Source organism: Leptonychotes weddellii, chromosome 13 (genome assembly GCF_054177405.1).
Source record: "Leptonychotes weddellii isolate Sample4059 chromosome 13, ASM5417740v2, whole genome shotgun sequence".
Taxonomy (NCBI): Eukaryota; Metazoa; Chordata; class Mammalia; order Carnivora; family Phocidae; genus Leptonychotes; species Leptonychotes weddellii.
In genome coordinates, this window is record NC_138381.1 from 23,069,328 (window position 1) to 23,087,133 (window position 17,806).

Consider the following 17,806-nt stretch of genomic DNA (forward strand, 5'->3'; position numbering starts at 1 on the left):
CGTGCCTCTGTTCATTTTTCTTCCTGGGGGCCAGGCCAGTATCTGTTCTGAAGCCCTAGCTCCCCTCCCCTTTGCCCCCAGCAGCTGTCCACACCTCTAAACTCCCCCTATCCTTATGTTGGCACAACCCATCATAAATGTTGACAGCTGCGTAATTTCTGTGGATTCTGTCACCAAATGGGTTGTCAGCCTTTTGGGGGAACATCACAACTTATACGCTCTCCTTCTAGAACAACTAGGAAACTGCAGTTCAATAAGAAAAGTAGCATTGTCTCAAACCACATCACTGCTTCCTGAAGGAGTGGAGCGTCCTGAGCAAAATGTAGTTGGGGTTCCATGATAGATGAGGCCAGCCTGCCCACAGGTACCAATGAGAGGTTGAAATGATTTAAAAGCAACCAAGAAGAGGTCACAAGGCATTGATACAACCACCTGGCAAAGGACGTGTCCAGAGAACAGGCATCAGCAGCCCCATATGCATGCTAGTTGCACAGGATGTTACGGGAGGAATAACTCAGGGTGGGGGTGGGGGGCATGGCAGGAAGTGAACCTGGCCTTGAAGGCAGGCAGGAGTCAGACAGGAGGAGGAGGAAGATGGCGCTCAGGCAGGAGGAATGCAAGAGGCCTTCTGGGGAGCTGCACCGGGAGCACTGTGGCTGGAGCCTCAGAGGCCTCCTGTGAAGATCTCCAGGAAAGGGGGGTTGTGTTTGATTGTGGGGTGCCATGGCGCCCAGTGAGGAGAACGGACATTACTTTCTGGGGCTGTCTGTGGGGTGATACTTCTCTGGAGCAGTGCCTGGAACACGGTGTGCTTTCCACAGCAATGCGCGACAATGCAGCTAGCTCTCCGAGGGGCTGTCACACACCACTTGCTTTCATTTTAAGCCTTAAACCTGCAGGGTGAGTATTAGTCCCATATTCCCGTGTTATGGATAGAAAGTTGAGGTTTGGAAACATTAAAGAATCAGGTAAGCCCCACAGCTGGGAATGGCAGAGCCGGGATTCAAACTCCCGGCCAGAGAAGTTCTTCCGATTGTGCTCTTCCCACGGTGCTCTCTGGCCATCAATGGCTGCTCACTAAATGCACCTAAGATCCAGCTACTTGCGTTTCTTAACCTTGGCTGCACACTGGAGTCATATGGAGAGATGAATTTTTTTTTTCTCCCTCTCAAACCCCATCACCAGAAAGTTTGATTTAATTGCTTGAAATGGGGTTGGGGGGACAGTCTGAGAATTTGTACTTTTTAAAAAAAGCTTCCCAAGGCACAGGGCCAAGAGTCCTGGGTTGCATGGAGAATAATTTCAAATCTCTCCGCTCCCCATTAGGGTCCATCGATATCCTGGGAGCAGCTGACCTTGGCCTCTTCTGGGCACAGTGGGCCATGTCTTGGCCCCAGCTGGGTAGCTGAATGCGGCCCCATCTCCTGCTCTCAGGAAGGGAGGAATAGTCCTGCTGGAAAGGTACCTCTGAAGAATGTTCTGCTTGACTTTCCTAGCCCTGTGAAATAGCAGAGGATCTCCACCCACACCCACTTCATCTCAGCCTTTTCCGAGGTCAGATTTCCCCTGGAGCCAAAACAATGTGAGCAATTGAATGCACGCTCACGCAAAAAGTTAAAAAAGTGGCTCTCTCATTGTTGCACGGAGCAATTTCATTTCCTGAGAAGCCTGACTTGCTGCCCTCTGTGTCCTCCTCCTCAGCCTGTGCCTGCCGGCCTCTTCCAGGAGCCCAACCAGTTGCATCCTTGGGGGGTGTGTGCCCATCGGAGACACCCCTCACAGGCACCTGCCCCCTCCCTGCCCTTCCTTTGGAAAAGGCAGGGAGGGGGCGGATGGGGTTTCTGGGGCCTGGAGGGAAGGAGAGCAAGGGAGCCAACCATAGGGAGGGGGTCAGAGGGAGGTGCAGAGGGATGAGAGATTCCTGGCACAGGGCACCCCCCTCCCTTCCTCCTTTCCTCCACTCCTGACCCCTGGCTTTGGCTGCTAGACTCGGAAGAGTGCAGGAGACTGGGAATCACGGGTAGAGATGGGCTGGGGGGATTGGACTAGAGACAGAAAGGATGAGAGGGAGCGGGTAGAAACAGGCCACTAGTGCGCAGGGAATGTCTGCTCAAAGGAAACAGGTGTAAGGGGTTAAAAGCCACTCTAGCATTCCCTGCCAGAGGAATTTTTGATGAAGCTCTTGAAGAAAGGCGCCCAGAGAAAAGCGTTCTTTGGTATCTTGGAACAGTCTGGCAAGATCACGAGTGGGTCACAGAGGTGACAGAGGAGCAGAGGGGGCCAAGAGCGTTGCAGGGTCAGGAAAAGGGTGTGAGGAGAGGACCCCCCCCCCCCCACCAGCCCCAACCCCAACCAATTAAGTGGTTGACAAGTGGGTTCCAGCTGAGATGGGAGAAGACAGAACCCTAGCTTGGGCCACAAACACTAATTACACCCTCCTGGGTGGGGGGCCCTTGCAGTCACAGTTTGGCTGGGGGCCTGGGCAGGATGAAGGGGTCCTTACAATGCTACTGGAAGACAGCCGAAGGGATGCTTTACTGTTTCTTTGTGTCTTCTTTGATTTCTTTCATTAACATTTTGCAGTTTTCAGGGTGCAAGTCTTTTACTTCCTTAGTTAAGTTTATTCTTTTTTTTTAAAGATTTTATTTATTTGACAGAGAGAGACACAGCGAGAGAGGGAACACAAGCAGGGGGAGTGGGAGAGGGAGAAGCAGGCTTCCTGCTGAGCAGGGAGCCCAATGCGGGGCTCGATCCCAGGACCCCGGGATCATGACCTGAACCGAAGGCAGATGCTTAACGACTGAGCCACCCAGGTGCCCCTAGTTAAGTTTATTCTTAAGTATTTTACTCTTTCTCATGCTACTGTAAAGTGACTTATTTTCCTAATTTCCTTTTCACATAGTTAGTTATCACTGCAGAGAAATGCAGTTGATTGTCGTATGTTGATTTTGTATCCAGCAACTTTACTGAATTCATTTATTGGTTCTAATGTTTTGTTTTGTTTTGTTTTTTTGTGGAGTCTTTAGGGTTTTCTATATACAAGATCACACTATCTACAAACAGACAATTTTGCTTCTTCCTTTTCAATTTGGATGTCCTTTGTTTCTTTTTTCTTGTCTAATTGCTGTGGCTAGGACTTCTAATACTATGTTAAGAGGGAGTGATAAGAGTGGACACCCTTGTCTTGTTCCTGCTCTTGGATTGGAAGACTTGATACTGTTAAAATGTCCATATCCCCCAAAGTGACCTACACATTCAATGCAATCCTGGTCAAAATTACAATGGCATTTTTTAAAGAAATAGAACAGACAATTCTAAAATTCATAGAGAACCACAAAAGATTCATATAGCCAAAACAATCCTGAAACAATTTGAAAAAGAACAAATCAGGAAGCACCACACATCCTCATTTCAAAATATATTCCAAGGCTACAGTAATTAAAACATACATATAGACCCAATGGGACAGAACAGAGAGCCCAGAAATAAATCCGTGCATATATGATCAACCAATCTTCGACAAAGTGCCAAGAACACGCAATGGGGAAAGGACAGTCTCTTCAACAAATTGTGCCGGGAAAACAGGACATCCACAGGCCGAAAAATGAAACTGGACTCTTATGTTACACCACACACAGAGAAATCAACTTAAAATGGATTAAAACTTAAGACCTAAAACTAACTTCTCAAAGAAAACAATTCATGACCTGGGTCTTGGCAGTGATTTCATGGATAAGATACCAAAAGCCCAAAAGCAGAACAGACAACTGGGACTACTACATCAAATGAAGAAGTTTCTGCACAGCAAAAACAAAACAAAACAAAACAAAAACCCACAAAAAACCAAACCAAAACAAAAAAACCAGAGTGAAAGGCAACTCACAGAATGGGAGAAAATATCTGCAAACCATCTATCTGATAATGGGTTAATTTTCAAAATATATAAGGAACTCCTACAACCCAATAAGCAGAAAATCAATAACTGGATTGAAAAAATGAGCTAAGGACTTGAATAGACATTTTTCCAAAGAAGACATACACATGGCCTACAGGTATTTGAAAAGGTGCTCATTGTCACTGATCATCAGGGAAATGCAAATCAAAACCACTTCACATCTGTTAGGATGACCACTATTATTTCAAAAAAAAAAAAAAAAGACAAGTGTTGGCAAGGAGGGGGAGAAATAGTTGCTCTGAAAGACAGTAGGGAGCTTCCTCAAAAAGTTAAAAATAGAACCATATTATCCAGCAACCCCACTTCTGAGTATTTATCTAAAAGGACTGAAATCAAGATCTCGAAGACATATGACCACTCCTGCACTCCCATGGTCACTACAGCTCTATGCACAGTAGCCAATATGTGAGAATGACCTGCATGTCCATGAACAGATGCACAGATGAAAAAACGTGGTATATCCATACAGTGGAATATAGCTAACCCTTGAACAACGCCGGGGTTAGCAGCGTCAAGCCCCCTGCAGTCGAAAATCCACATGTAATTTTTGACTCCCCCAAAACGTCACTAATAGCCTCTTGCCGTCCAGAAGCCTTCCCAATGACATCAACAGTCAATTAATGCACATTTTGTATATATGTATTATATACTGTACACTTACAACAAAGTAAGCTAGAGGAAATATTACTAAGAAAACCATAAGCTGGAGAAAATAGATTTACAGTACTGTATCGTAAAAACTCCGCATCTAAGTGACCCCCACGGTTCAGACCCATGTTGTTCGGAGGTTAGCGGTACTATTCCACTTGATAAAAGAGGAGAATTCTGCCATGTGGGACACACGGAGGCACCTGGAAAATATTATGCCAAGTGCAATAAGCCAGTCACAGAAGGACAAATACTGCTTATTTCCACTTACATGAGGTATTTCAAAGAGTCAAACTTGTAGAAGCAAAGAACAGAGGTGGCCGCCAGAGGCTGGGGGCGGGGGTGGGGGGGAATAGTCAGTTGCTAAAAACTGGGCATAAAATTTCAGTTATGCCAGGTGAATAAATTCTAGGGATTCACTATAATGACATTGTACCTAGACGTAACAATGCTGTACTGTACACTTAAAAAGCTGTTAAGAGGGTAGATCTCATATTAAGTGTTCTTATGACAATAAAATTTTATAAACACTAAAAAAATTAAAAAAAAAGAGGGGTGTCTGCTTGGCTCAGCGGGTAGAGCGTATAACTGTTGATCTCGGAGCTGTATGTTCGAGCCCCACGTTGGGTGTAGCGATTACTTAAAAAAATAAAATCTTAAAAAAAAAAATTAAAAAGAGCTCACGAAGCAAATACGAGCAGTAAACAGGAGGGCAAGGAGACTCCTACACCTTGCAGGTGCTGATAATACAGTTCAGTCACTTTGAAAACCCTCTTGGAAGAGCCAGTGGTGCTTAAACAATAAAAAGGCTCACCGGAAATTCTTCTCCATCCCTCAAAGAAAGGTCTGATTGGCACACGTTATTTATGGCAAAAGTGGAATCAATTCTCTGATGACCTATTTGGCTTTGGCTGCACAGCACGGACTGAAGAAATAGAAAGGTGCTTCGCGAGGCGTGAGCAGAGCGGCCAGGAGCAGGGACTCCAGCAGTCAGATCTGGATTCCGATATGCACTCTGCTGTGTGGCCCTGAGCAAACTGCCCGACCTCTCTGTTCTCTGGCAGCCAGGGATGATCACCTTCAGAGTGTTGTCCGAGTTAAAAGAGAAAAGAATGCATGATGTGCTTTGGGCAATGCCTTCCAGTGTGCTGTTATCATTATAAAATACTAAATTACTAAATAGAGGCTAAGTTACCAAATGCTCCAATACTAAGACTCTGTGGAAAGGCGGAGTTGTCAGGGTGGAGTGCCATGTCTCACTCTTGGGAGCTGTCCATGTGGTCCGCTGGGGGTGGGGGCGGGGAGCTTCCCAGAAGTGGCTTGGGCTGGGCCTGGGAAGAGGTGTTACGGCCAGGAAGAGAGAGACTCCAAGGATGGAGTCCAAGGTCTGAAGCTTGAGTAACCAAGAGAACCAGAGAGAACGGTTAATTCAACTGGGTCAGAGTGTGCAAGGAAATGCCCAGGGGACTCCTCCTGGGGCAGGCGGGCTCTCAGAGCCCCAGGTGGCCTCCAGTCTGAAGGGGCTTTGGGGCCAAGCATGCGCTCAATCTTAAAGGGGAGTGGAGGCCAGTGAGCCCCAGGTCCAGTGAAGGTGGCCTCTGTGAGCTGAGAACCCCGAGATTGCAATGGGGCTGTGAGGATTTTGTATCTTCCTCTTAGGTTTGTTCTAAATGAGATTTTCACACCAAGATGGCCCACGGGTCTGTGTCTGATTCAGGGCCTAGAGGAAAGGGGAGCAGGGGAAGCCAGGGAGGGCGTGCAGAAGAGGAGGATAGAGTGAGTGACGCACAGTTGTAAGAAAAGGCAATCAGGTGGGTTCTGGGGCTGCTTCCTGGCTGTGGGGGCACCGGAAGGGTGGGTCTGGGCCCACACTAGGATCTGGACTGAGCAGGAAGGCCTTGGGGTGTAGCTCTGGCCACATGATACTGGAGAGGCTTGAGGCATGACCTGGACGTATCTAGTGGGCAGCTGAAAATGCAGGCCTGGGACTGTTCTAGGAGTTGGGAGGGCCCGGGGTAGGGTGGTAGGGTGGGCATCTGGGTCAGCCATCTGCATGGCCCCAGGGGAAAAGTCTAAACCTTTCCAGCATGGAAAGAGGCAGCAGCAGTGGCTTTGGCTTCTGGAAACTTCTTGGAGCTGGCCCAACCTGCTTTGGGAATGTCGGTCAGACCTGGGTACAAGTGTGTGTGTGTGACAGATAAGGTAGGGGAGGCAGCAACAGGCTCTGAGAATTCAGGTGTCTGTCTCCAGAGAGCTGGGAAAGGCAAAGGCTCTCTGTAGGGACTGATACAATCCGTAGGACACACGTTTATGTCCCCATCTCTTCTTAAGGCCCTGTTTTAGGGAAGCTAAGTTCTCTTTGGAAAGAGCTCTAGATGGGTAGTGGAGAAGCTCCAGGCCGGCAGTGAGGGGCTATGTGTCCCTGGGCAGGGCACTCAGCCTCTGTGCCCCTTTAAGATTGGGCATGTGCCGGGCCCTAAGTCAGACTGGAGGAAACCCAGCTCTCTGAGAGCCACCGTGCCCTAGAACAAGTCCCCGGGGCATTTCCTTCTACATTCTGACCTAGTTGTCCTCGTGCGCTTAGCACCCTCTCCACACCGTGTCTTTCTCCCTGAACCCCTTCAGAGCAAGCAGCATGGTCTCCCTCTACAGAGGAGGAACCAAGGCTCAGGGCAGGTGAACTCTCCCCTGGATGGCACAGCTCGAACCTGGCAGAGGCAGAATTGGAGCCCAGGGCTGGTGCTCTGGAACCAGCTCACTGCGGGCCTCCGGCAGAGCGCTCGCAATGTGGGGCTCTGATTTCCCCTTTTATGGTGAAAGCTGTAGATGAACTGTTTGTTCTTCAAGTTTACCGTGAGCACGGCAGCCACTTGTGTTCATGACATCGTCCTGAAAAGTTGAACGCATCAAGCAAGTGTGCATTAGGGGACGCTCCTTGTTTTTTGTGCAGACCTCCTGGCACCTTCCGGATCTCACACCCGAAAGTTCGCGCTACCTCAGGCGGTGTTAGAAGGTCCTGGCAGCCAGGGCTGGCACTCAGCTGCAGCCTCGCCCCCTGCTCGGGGAAGCAGGTGACGGCAACACCAGGAGGTGCCCAGATCACGCAGAGGGAACGTGTTGGGGCAATCCAGGTCACTGCCCTCGAACGGTGCTGCTCCCTGCCTTGAGCTTGGTTGTCAGGGGCACAGGGCAACTCAGGCAGGGATGGGAGGACCCCAAGAGGCCACTGTCCAAGAGGGCTGCCTTCACATCACCCCCGAGGGATGCAAAAAGCAAAGCTATGGCCCCTTGTGGTGCTGCGTTCTGAGCTTATGACCCTTTGAGAGCGACATACCGTGGGAGGAGGCCATTTGCCGATTCTGAGAAACAATTCTGAATTCAAGTGCATTTGTTAGGAAGGATGTTGGGCTCTGTGGAGTGGCAGAGGCTGACGGGTTTACAAGGTGTCTGAGAGAGGTCTGCATGCTCTGCTTTAGTGAGCATCCACACAGTCGGGAATGAGCACCTTGTTTCCCATAAACGGATGCTTCAAAACCATCTACAAATACCCTCTCCTTTCTCTTAGGTTGCTCTATTATCTTCTTCCTTCGCAAAACACAAAAATGTCCCCTGACTGCACACCCCCCTGTAGTTGACAAGTTCCTTTCCTGTTGCCTTTCACAGAAGCACTTCTCCAAAGACTTGTCCACACTCATGTCCTCACCTCCACCGCCTCCCCGCCTCCTGGCCATTCCTCCATCTACACCCTCTCTCTGGGTGATCCCATCTGGTCCCCAGCCTTGAGCACCAAGTATACACGGACACTTCACAAAATGCTCAATTCCGAGTCTCCAGGGCTGACACTTCTTCCCAGTTTTCAGACGCTTCTACCTGAGCAACAGTGGGACAGCTCTCTGGGGATGACCACTGGGTCACCCAAACAGAAAAAAACCACCTCCTAGTTTTCATCCCCTTCTGTTTCTCTTCAAGCTCTCCCTATCCCAGAAAATGGTGTCACCAGGCTTGTGAACCAGGAGCCCACATCCCTTCCTCCATTCTCTGATATCTCATGTCAGCAGGTCCTGTTGGTTCCATCTCAAAAATATAACTGGAATGCAAACCTCCTCTGCGCCGTCATGGCTGTGTTCCGAGCCACCAACCTCTCCCTCACCCCATAATGAACTCCCAGCTTCTGGCCCCCAAGAGTAGCCAGGATGACCCTCTAAAGTGGGCTATATATACCTGGTAGGGCAAGTACGTCACTGACCTCTTGCTTCTCAAAAGTTCTCAGTTATTCTCATTTATTTCTTCTTCAGATGAAATTTAGAAGCAAGTATTTTTTTTTAAATACATAATTCAATGGTAAACCAATCTAGACCAAAGATCCATTCATTCAATTAATATTGACTGGAGGCCTCCTCTCTGCAGGCAGTGTTCTAGATTATGACTGAAGTCTGAGTTAATAATAATTTCCTTTGGAGGGCTTTTTCCCTCTATACAAGCCCAATGAATTAAAACCCTGCTTTGGTAAACAGAAGCACGGAGAGTGACGTTTCTGTTTACCAAAGGATCCATCATTCCAGGTGGTACAAGCCCTTTCCTGGCGTGTTTGAGTTTTGCTCACAGACATTCCAGGGTGGCCTTCCCCGCCAGGGCAGCGGGCCTGGCCGCGCGGGTCTCTTACCTCCCTGAGGCAGGTGTAGATGGGGCAGACGAGCACGCGGAAGGGCTCGCCAGTGCTGCTACGCATGGTCCCGAACACCTCACACAGGAAGGTGATGAAGCCAAGCCAGCGTTCCACATCCTGCTGCTGAAGCTCTTCCCGCACGGTGAAGTCCTTCTGTGGAGGCACGAGAGACCGAGTCAGCCTCACCAGGGCCAGTCTGCCTGGCTGTGGTGCCTGCTGTCTAAGGGCCGGCTCTAGACAACTGGTAAACCCCATGCTCTCACTGAGGAGGGATGGGTGACCCTTGGCTGGAGTGTGAACGCGGGGGACTCACGCGTGGGTAGCAGGGCCACCTTGACTTTCGGCCACAGCACCTCTTCTTCAGTTCCCAGACTGGGGGCCCCTCAGCCTTGCCTCACTGACCCCAATGCTGAGGTGGGGGAGTGAGATGAAGGGCAGATGACACCTTTCCCAGAGTTATCACCTCCACCGTTCAACTCCGTGTGCCTAAACCACCTCCCTTTGCTAATCCCCAAAGCATGCCCTCCACATGAGGGAGGGTGACCAGAGAATTGTCCTGCATGTCAGCAATTAGTGACTGAGGCCCATTGTGGCTCGAGCACTGGGCTGGAGACAGCTACGGCCCCTGCCTGCAAGGGGTTTAGACACATTCATTCATCCTCCCTAAAAACAGTATTGCCCCATTGTGTGCCAGGTGCTGTATTAAGGACTAGGAAATGACATGTTCACTTGTAACCGTGATACAAGAGAGAAGGTATCAAAGCCACCGTGGGGTTCCAGGTGAAAGGATTTGGGGAGCTCAGAGGCAGAAGTTGTCACTTTGAATGGGAAATCAAGGCCACGAAAGAGCTAGGATTCTGACTCAGGAATGTGGGGCATTTCAGGCGGAGAGAACAATGATGTGGGGAGGGTAATATGGATGTTTGGGAAATAGGGAGGTAGAACGCAGTCCGGGTCCTGCATGGGTGGCATAGAGAAGAAAAAAACAGGAGGCAGGGCGGAGAAAGAGGGTGGGGCTAGAGTATGGATAATTGCACCCAGCCAAGGAGCTTCATTCTGTGTGATGGCTGGCAGAGAAGATTTTGGGTGGGTCATGAAAGGCCATGGTCATATCTCTGCTCCTGACAAGGGTACTATGGCATGGATGCAGAGACCAAGCAGGAGGCTGCCGCCAAAGTGCAGGCTGAATGAAACTACACTCTCTGGCATTCGAGAGATAAGAATCTGTGGTAGGTTAGATTATATTCAGAAATATATTTCCCCTACCTCTTGTCTTCAGGTTTGGCCATATGACTTGCTTTGGCCAACAGAATGAGGCAGAAGTGACAGGCTGCCAATTCTGATCCGAGGCCTTAAGAGGCCTTGCATAGTTATGCTTACTCTCCCATGCTTCTCCCATTGTCATTGTGGTCTGATGGTCCCAAAGGGAAGACGAGAGAATGTGAAGCAGGGCTCCACCCAAGTCTAGACTAGATCAGGTGGCCCCCAGCCAACCTGCACACATATAATCTAACTACAACACAACACTGTGTGCCACGAGGATTTCTGTGGTTGTCTGCTGAGCAGTACTAGCTGCCCGATACAGGATTGGTATAAAAGACACTGTCAAGATAAAGAGTTGCCAAGTGATGGATTTCAGGGTTGATGGAAAAGGAAGACTCAAATATGATACCAAGATTCTGGATGTGGGGGACTGTGCCACCAAGAGGAATAGGACACGGGAGGGAAGAGGCTGTGGCACGTGCTGCATGCCGTCCCCACCATCCAGTACCCCTCCCCATCGCGGATTTTTGGCTGAGCATTCTCCTGGATGCCCAAATCTCAGAATCTCCAGAGAAGGAAGGTCCTCACGGAAGACTTGGCTAATGTCTGTCCCTTGTGTATGATGGAAGTGCTATCTAGAAACCTAAAAGGGCAGATGGGACCTCAGCCTCCTCGGCTGGCCAATTTGCGGCTGGATGAGAAGATCTCCAAGAGATGTCCCTCCAGATCCTGCTTCTGATGAGCCTGGGTCATGGCTTACATGTTTCAGAATTTCTCCAGCTTAAAGTGTGTGTGCGTGTAGCAGTCCACTACCTGTGCACCAGATGCCGAGCCAAGGACCTGAATGTAATGTCTCAGGTAATCATCACAATGATCCCCCTAGGCCGGTCCTATTATTGCCCCATTTTAGAGATGATGAATCTGAGGTTAGGAAGTTACCCAACTTGGCCATGGCTACGTGGAAATGGCAGAGCTGGGATTTGAGCCTGGATCTGCCTACTCTGGACACCAAGCTTTTTCCCCACTTCTTTTCTCATGGTGTTTTGAAACTGGAAAGGTAGTACGTCAGAGCCCAAGCTCTTACTCACTTTGTGTCTGAATTTTCCACTAAGCCATTTGTTCGTACTGCCCCCGGAAGTCCATTCAAGCTCATAGATCTCATGGGCCCCATGCCGACCCTTGGGTCTCCTGCCTCCCCACTCACTTCCCACTGAAAGGTCTACCTGTGTACAGCTGTGGTTTGCCAGTTCATGGAGCTCTCCCGCCCTGGAGTCTGAGACAGGGCAGTGTCCCTGGAAGAGTCCCCTGGGTTTAGCCAGGGACCCCAAAAGGAGCGGGGTCTCCTTCCTAGTACAGAGCCTGGAGCAGGGAGCCCACAGGGGCTGCCCTGTGTTGTTCTAGGTACCTGTGAATGAATGAATGACTTTGCCCCCCACCCTAAGGCCTACAAAGGGCCCTGGACTGCTGGCCTTGAAGTCATACATCTTTAGGTAGTTCCACCCTCATTAGCCTGTGTTTACCCCACTGTATCCTTATGTGGTCAGAACAGAGGCAGGCATTAGCATTCTCATTTTAGAATGGGAGAAACTGAGGCACAAAGCAGTTAAAAGACTTGACCAAGGTCACGTAGGACTAGAATCTGAATGAGAACCCAAGCCCTACCATTGTTCTCAAATCTGGGCTAAATGTTCTTGGTCCTGGTTGCACCCGGAGGAGCTTCGAAGCTACAGGTGCTTGGACTCTGCCACACAGAGGCTTGTGCAGCTGGCCACAGTGGGGCCTGGACACTGGTCATCTGTGAAAGCCCTCGGGTCATTCCAGTGTGCGGCCATGGCCGAGAACCACAGCTCCAGGCTTTTATAAGGTGCCAACTTGGGAGTTAAAATGGGGCCCGTCCATCAGGGCCCAATTTGTCCTTTTCCCATCTCACAGAGAAATACCCGAGCAGGCAGACGAAGAAGAAGAAAGCCCCACAACAACACCGAGAAGGGAGATAACAGTTCACCAACAGCCTCCTCACCAGACTCGGGAGGTAACACCACTAACTCAAGTGCTGTCACCAAGAAGCTCTAGTTGCCCAGAGCAGCTTGGCCTCCTACCCAGAAGATCAAAGGTTAGGGGTAGATGGGTAGGTAGCCTGACCTTCAGCCTCTCTCTGTCTGCCCCTGGCTGGTAGGCAGTCTGGGATTACTTATAAACCCTGTCCTGTGCACCCAGGCAGCTCCTAGCAGCACTGCTCTTGTCCTGGTCCCTGCAGATTCAGGGGCCAAAGGTACCCTGTGTCCTCAGAGGTGTGGTGCTCTCAGGCAAAGCCCTCTCGGGCAGGGAAAGTCTTGGGGCAGTGCACACCAGAGACTGGAGTTTTAAAAAAATGATCAAATCTGATCAAAGAACTACAGCTTGACTCCATTTCCTCCTGATAATCAGTGGCATTGAGAGAGGATTCTGTTTGGGGCTAGCAACATGCACTAGAAAACCGAACACCTGCTAAATGTTGGAAATCAAACTTGGGATGTGCACACGAAGCCACCCACGGAGAGGGGGACTCTACTGTTGCCGCAGCAGACATTGAGAATTCCAAGGACGATCCATATAGCTAACCCCCAAACCAAACTGAGCCTTCGTCATTCAAGAGTAAGGGAAGAGAAAAGCAGTATGCCGTCTACGGGAAAATCCTGCACAGCAGAGTAGGGGGCTGCTACCCCGAAGACCTAATGGAAATGCATAGCTTTGAAAATGGTAACAATATACCAAGAATAAATAAAATTCAAGATTCCAGTGTAAAACGTGTGGGCTTTTAGTTCCATAAGAATAACACTGAGATGAAGTGTAAGATGGGAGCTGGCCTTCGGGAAGAACGGATGGGAACGAGAGGTACCACAGCAACATGAGAGCGTGAGCTGAAGGCAGTGAAGGACAGAATGTGCGCTGCAGAAAAAGTCGCACATAAGACAGCTAGGAAGTTGAAGACAAGGATAAATAGATGAAAAAGAAAAGAAAGCGGTGAAGACTGAGCGGACGGGCGTCTGACCTGTGAATTACAGAGGCTTTCAAAAAGGATCCCAGAATACATGGAATAAAGACACCAGAGGGAAACACTTTGAGTTGAAAACCAAAAGCCAAAGAAGAATGGACTCTTCAGGCAGAAAGGGCTCCCAGCGTCCCAGAGCCCCACCATGGATACTTAGCAGGAGAACACTCTTTTTTAATTTCAAGAAAAAGAAAAATTCTAAAAACAGCTTTGAAGGTGGGGGGGAGGGGAACCCCTAGGTTTCTTATAAAGGAACAAAAATATGGTTGGCCTTATATTTCTGTATTTGATGTTAAAATTCAGACATTGAGACAACATCTTCCCTTGCTTGAGGGGGAAAGAACACACACAGCTGTGAGTGAAAGCAGGAGAAACGCATCTTACATAATAAGCAAAGGTTTTTGAAAGTCCTATCTACGTGCTTATCTTAAAAAAAAGTCAAACTGGGGCGCCTGGGTGGCTCAGTTGGTTAAGCTACCGCCTTCGGCTCAGGTCATGATCCTGGAGTCCCGGGATCGAGTCCTGCATCGGGCTCCCTGCTCAGCGGGGTCTGCTTCTCCCTCTGACCCTCCCCCCTCTCATGCTCTATCTCATTCTCTCTCTCAAATAAATAAATAAAATCTTTAAAAAAAAAAAAGTCAAACTGGTGCAGCCGCCATGGAAAACAGTATGGCGATTCTTTAAAAAATTAAAAATGGAAATACCCTATGATCCAACAATTCCACTTCTGGGTATATACTCGAAAGAACTAAAAGCAGGGTGTTGAGGAGATATTTGTACACCCATGTTTATAGCAACACTGTTCATAACAGCCCAGAGGTGGTAGCAACCTAAATGTCCATCAACGGATGAACGGATGAACAAAATGTGACACGTGTATACCACGGAATATTATTCAGTCTTAAAAAGGAAGGAAATTCTGACATATGCTACAATACAGGCGACCCATGAGGACATTATGCTAATTGAAACACGCTAGTCACAGAATGACACATACTGTATGATTCCACTTATACAAGTATCTACGGAAGTCAAAATCACAGAACCGGAAAGTAGAATGATGGTTGCTGGTGGTTGGGGAGAGAGGGGACTGGAGGATTGTTTAATGGGTTAGAGTCGCAGTTTCGTAAGAGGAAAAAGTTTTGGGGCTTGGGTGTAGAACAACGTGACTACACTTGACTTGACTGAACTACACACATATAACCAGTATGAAATGGTAAATTTTACTTAGGTGGTGTTTTCTTTTGCCACAATTAAAAATAATTTAAACATTTAAAAACTCTCTTAAATGCATGCCCAGCCAACAAAATTTAGACTCAGTTTGAGGAAATCATGGTATAGAAGGACCAGAAGTGAAAACTGAAACCAGGTAGACTTACGGAGTTAACAAGTAATTATAACTTTGGTTGTGAGTCAGAATCAAAAGCTGAAAATAGCCCTTGAAAGAGAAGTTATTTAATCTTTAAATGTAATTTGAATAAGAATTTCGTAGCAGTAGTGATTTAATACTCTAAGATTAACTTACTGAAGACTGATACATACTGGTGGAAGAGGAACAGAAGATGGTAAAGCATAAACATTTCATAATTTAGACCTTAAGGATTCAGCAGTTATTGCTTCTTTCTTAAGTATGGTAATCATAGAAATAGAAGTTAAAGTATGCCTTTAAAAGTATTAAAAGTAAACACTAGTAACCATTAGCAGAACTGAAAACAGGATATATAAAATAAATGGATGGGTAAAAATAATTGTGGGCACATAAAAATAAAATTAAAGCGCTAGTAAGATCAAAGTAGTTTTCAAGAGGACGATCATTAAATAAACTAAAAAAGGTTACATATAAATAAAATTACATTCATAATAGATAACAAAAAAGATTATACACTGCATAGCATAGACTCGAAATACATAAAACAAAAGCTATTGAAACATAAGAAAAAAACAGGAAGAATAGCATCTGGAAATGAAACTGCTAGCATTCCATGGCTGATTAACAAAATGTAACCACTTAGCTGATTTAAATAATGTAATTAATAAGACTAAATTGAAACCAGCCTCATGTAAGCTGTGATTCACTCTAAATTTCAAAGCACAGAAATTCTACAGGTTACGTATTTGGGCCAAGAATTAAGAACAATTCAAAAACAGCCCATTACGTGGATGTTTAAAAGTGGTCTCCCAAAGGGGGCACCTGGGTGGCTCAGTTGGTTAAGCGTCCGACTCTTGATTTCAGCTCAGGTCATGATCTCATGGTCATGGGATCGAGCCCTGTGTTGGCCTCTGTGCTGGGTATGGAGCCTACTTAAGATTCTCTCTCTCCCTCTGCCCCCTCCCCTCTAAAAGGAAAAACAAAGTCTCCCAAAGAAAGATGGAATAAAGACATAATCAAATACATGTTAACAGATTAGGAAATAAAGAGTTACAGGGGTGCCTGGGTGGCTCAGTCGTTAAGCGTCTGCCTTCGGCCCAGGTCATGATCTCCGGGTCCTGGGATCGAGCCCCACATCGGGCTCCCTGCTCAGTGGGAAGCCTGCTTCTCCTTCTCCTTCTCCCACTCCCCCTGCTTGTGTTCCCTCTCTCGCTGTGTCTCTGTCAAATAAATAAATAAATAAAATCTTAAAATAAAAAAAGAGTTACAAAAACTTGTAGGATGTGGTCAAAGCTATAATGAAAGGTAAATTTATAGTCTTAACTATTTTGGCTATTAAAAAGAGGAAGCCAATACATCATCTAAACCTATGCTGTCCAACTTGGTAGCCACTAGCAACATGGGACTACTGAGTGCTTGAAATGTGCTTATACAAACTGAGATGTTCTGTAAGCGTAAAAGAGACAGGAGTTTTTGAAAGCTTAGTACGAAAGAATGCAAAATGTCTCCTATTTTAAAAATACCGATTACATGCTGAAATTTTGGATATACTGGGTGAAATAATATAAGTTACTAAATTTGAAATTACATATGCAGGGGCGCCTGGGTGGCTCAGTTTGTTAAGCCTCTGACTCTTGGTTTTGGTTCAGGTCATGATCTCAGTGTACTGGGATTGAGCCCTGTGCTGGGCTCCAAGCTCACTGGGGAGTCTGCTTGAGATTCTCTCTCTCTCCCTCTGCTCCTCCCCCCACCCCCAGCTCATGCTCCTCTCTCTCTCTCAAATAAATCAATCAATCTTAAAAAAAAATACATATTTGGATCCCATATTTCTCCTGACTACTGTTAATCTATATATTTGACTCAAAAAATTAGAAAGCCACCAGTAACTAAGGAAATATATGAAAGGACATAATACAGATAAAGCTAGAAACTAATTAATTAGAAAACAGAGAAAGGAAATTTTGTAAAATCAAGAAAGAAGTAAGAGAAATCAAATTAGAAATATAATCAAAATATTTAAAAAAGATATATAGTAGATAAAAATGCAATAAAAGCTATTTACAACTCTATGCTGATGATTTTGGGAAAAAAATGATAAAATAGGAGATGTTTTAAAAAAATAAATATCAAACTTTCCTAAAAAAATCAATAAAAGGCCAGAAAAGACTAAAAATCATAAAATAAATGAAAAGTTCTGAATTAGGAGGTCTCTAAATTTATGATTTTTATAGGTAAGTTGATTCAAATTTTCAAAAAATTATACAGCTGCTCTGCTATGTAGACTGACCTAGAACAGAAAAAAGATAAACTTTTCCCTGATAGGAAATTACAAATAAGGAAGCCTATGGGCTTATCTCTCTAATGCGAGTAGATGTGAAAGTCCTAAATGAAATGCTAGCAAATGCATCCATTATAACCAAGTAGATTTTATCCCAGAAAGGCAAGGATGATTTAGTATTAGGACATCTATAAACATAATATATTACACATCAATAGGCCTGATTAAAAAATTACAGCAACATCCATGACCCTTGGAAGGAAGGAGATAAAATGATTTGATATGATTATACAAATGAAAAACCCAAGAGAACTCTCTAATAAAGATTAGAATTAACATGAGAGTTTAGCCACTAACTAATTAATAAGAGTATTTAGATGCAAAATTAATATACAAAAATCAACAGCTTTTTATTTTCTTATTTTTTATTTTTTTTATGCTCGGCTATTTTAATAAAAATATTTTCGTTCACAAACAAAAACCATTACTATTTTCCTCAGTTATGATTACCTAATGATTAGGGGCTTAACCCCAGTGCAGTAAAAACACCTAGGAAACAAAAATTAATAGTATCTTCAGGGCTGATCTTGCATTTC

General features: G+C 46.4%; 1 protein-coding gene across 11 annotated transcripts in view; it reads right to left on the minus strand.

Annotated features, from left to right (window-relative positions):
* CTIF (cap binding complex dependent translation initiation factor) overlaps positions 1–17,806 on the minus strand; it is a 287,368-nt gene that overhangs the window by 31,396 nt on the left and 238,166 nt on the right. For all 11 annotated transcript variants that reach the window (XM_081801266.1, XM_081801261.1, XM_081801263.1 and 8 more), the window contains one exon: positions 9,267–9,422. In XM_081801266.1, coding sequence (XP_081657392.1) covers positions 9,267–9,422 — 156 coding nt within the window. The remainder of the gene's footprint in view (positions 1–9,266; positions 9,423–17,806) is intronic.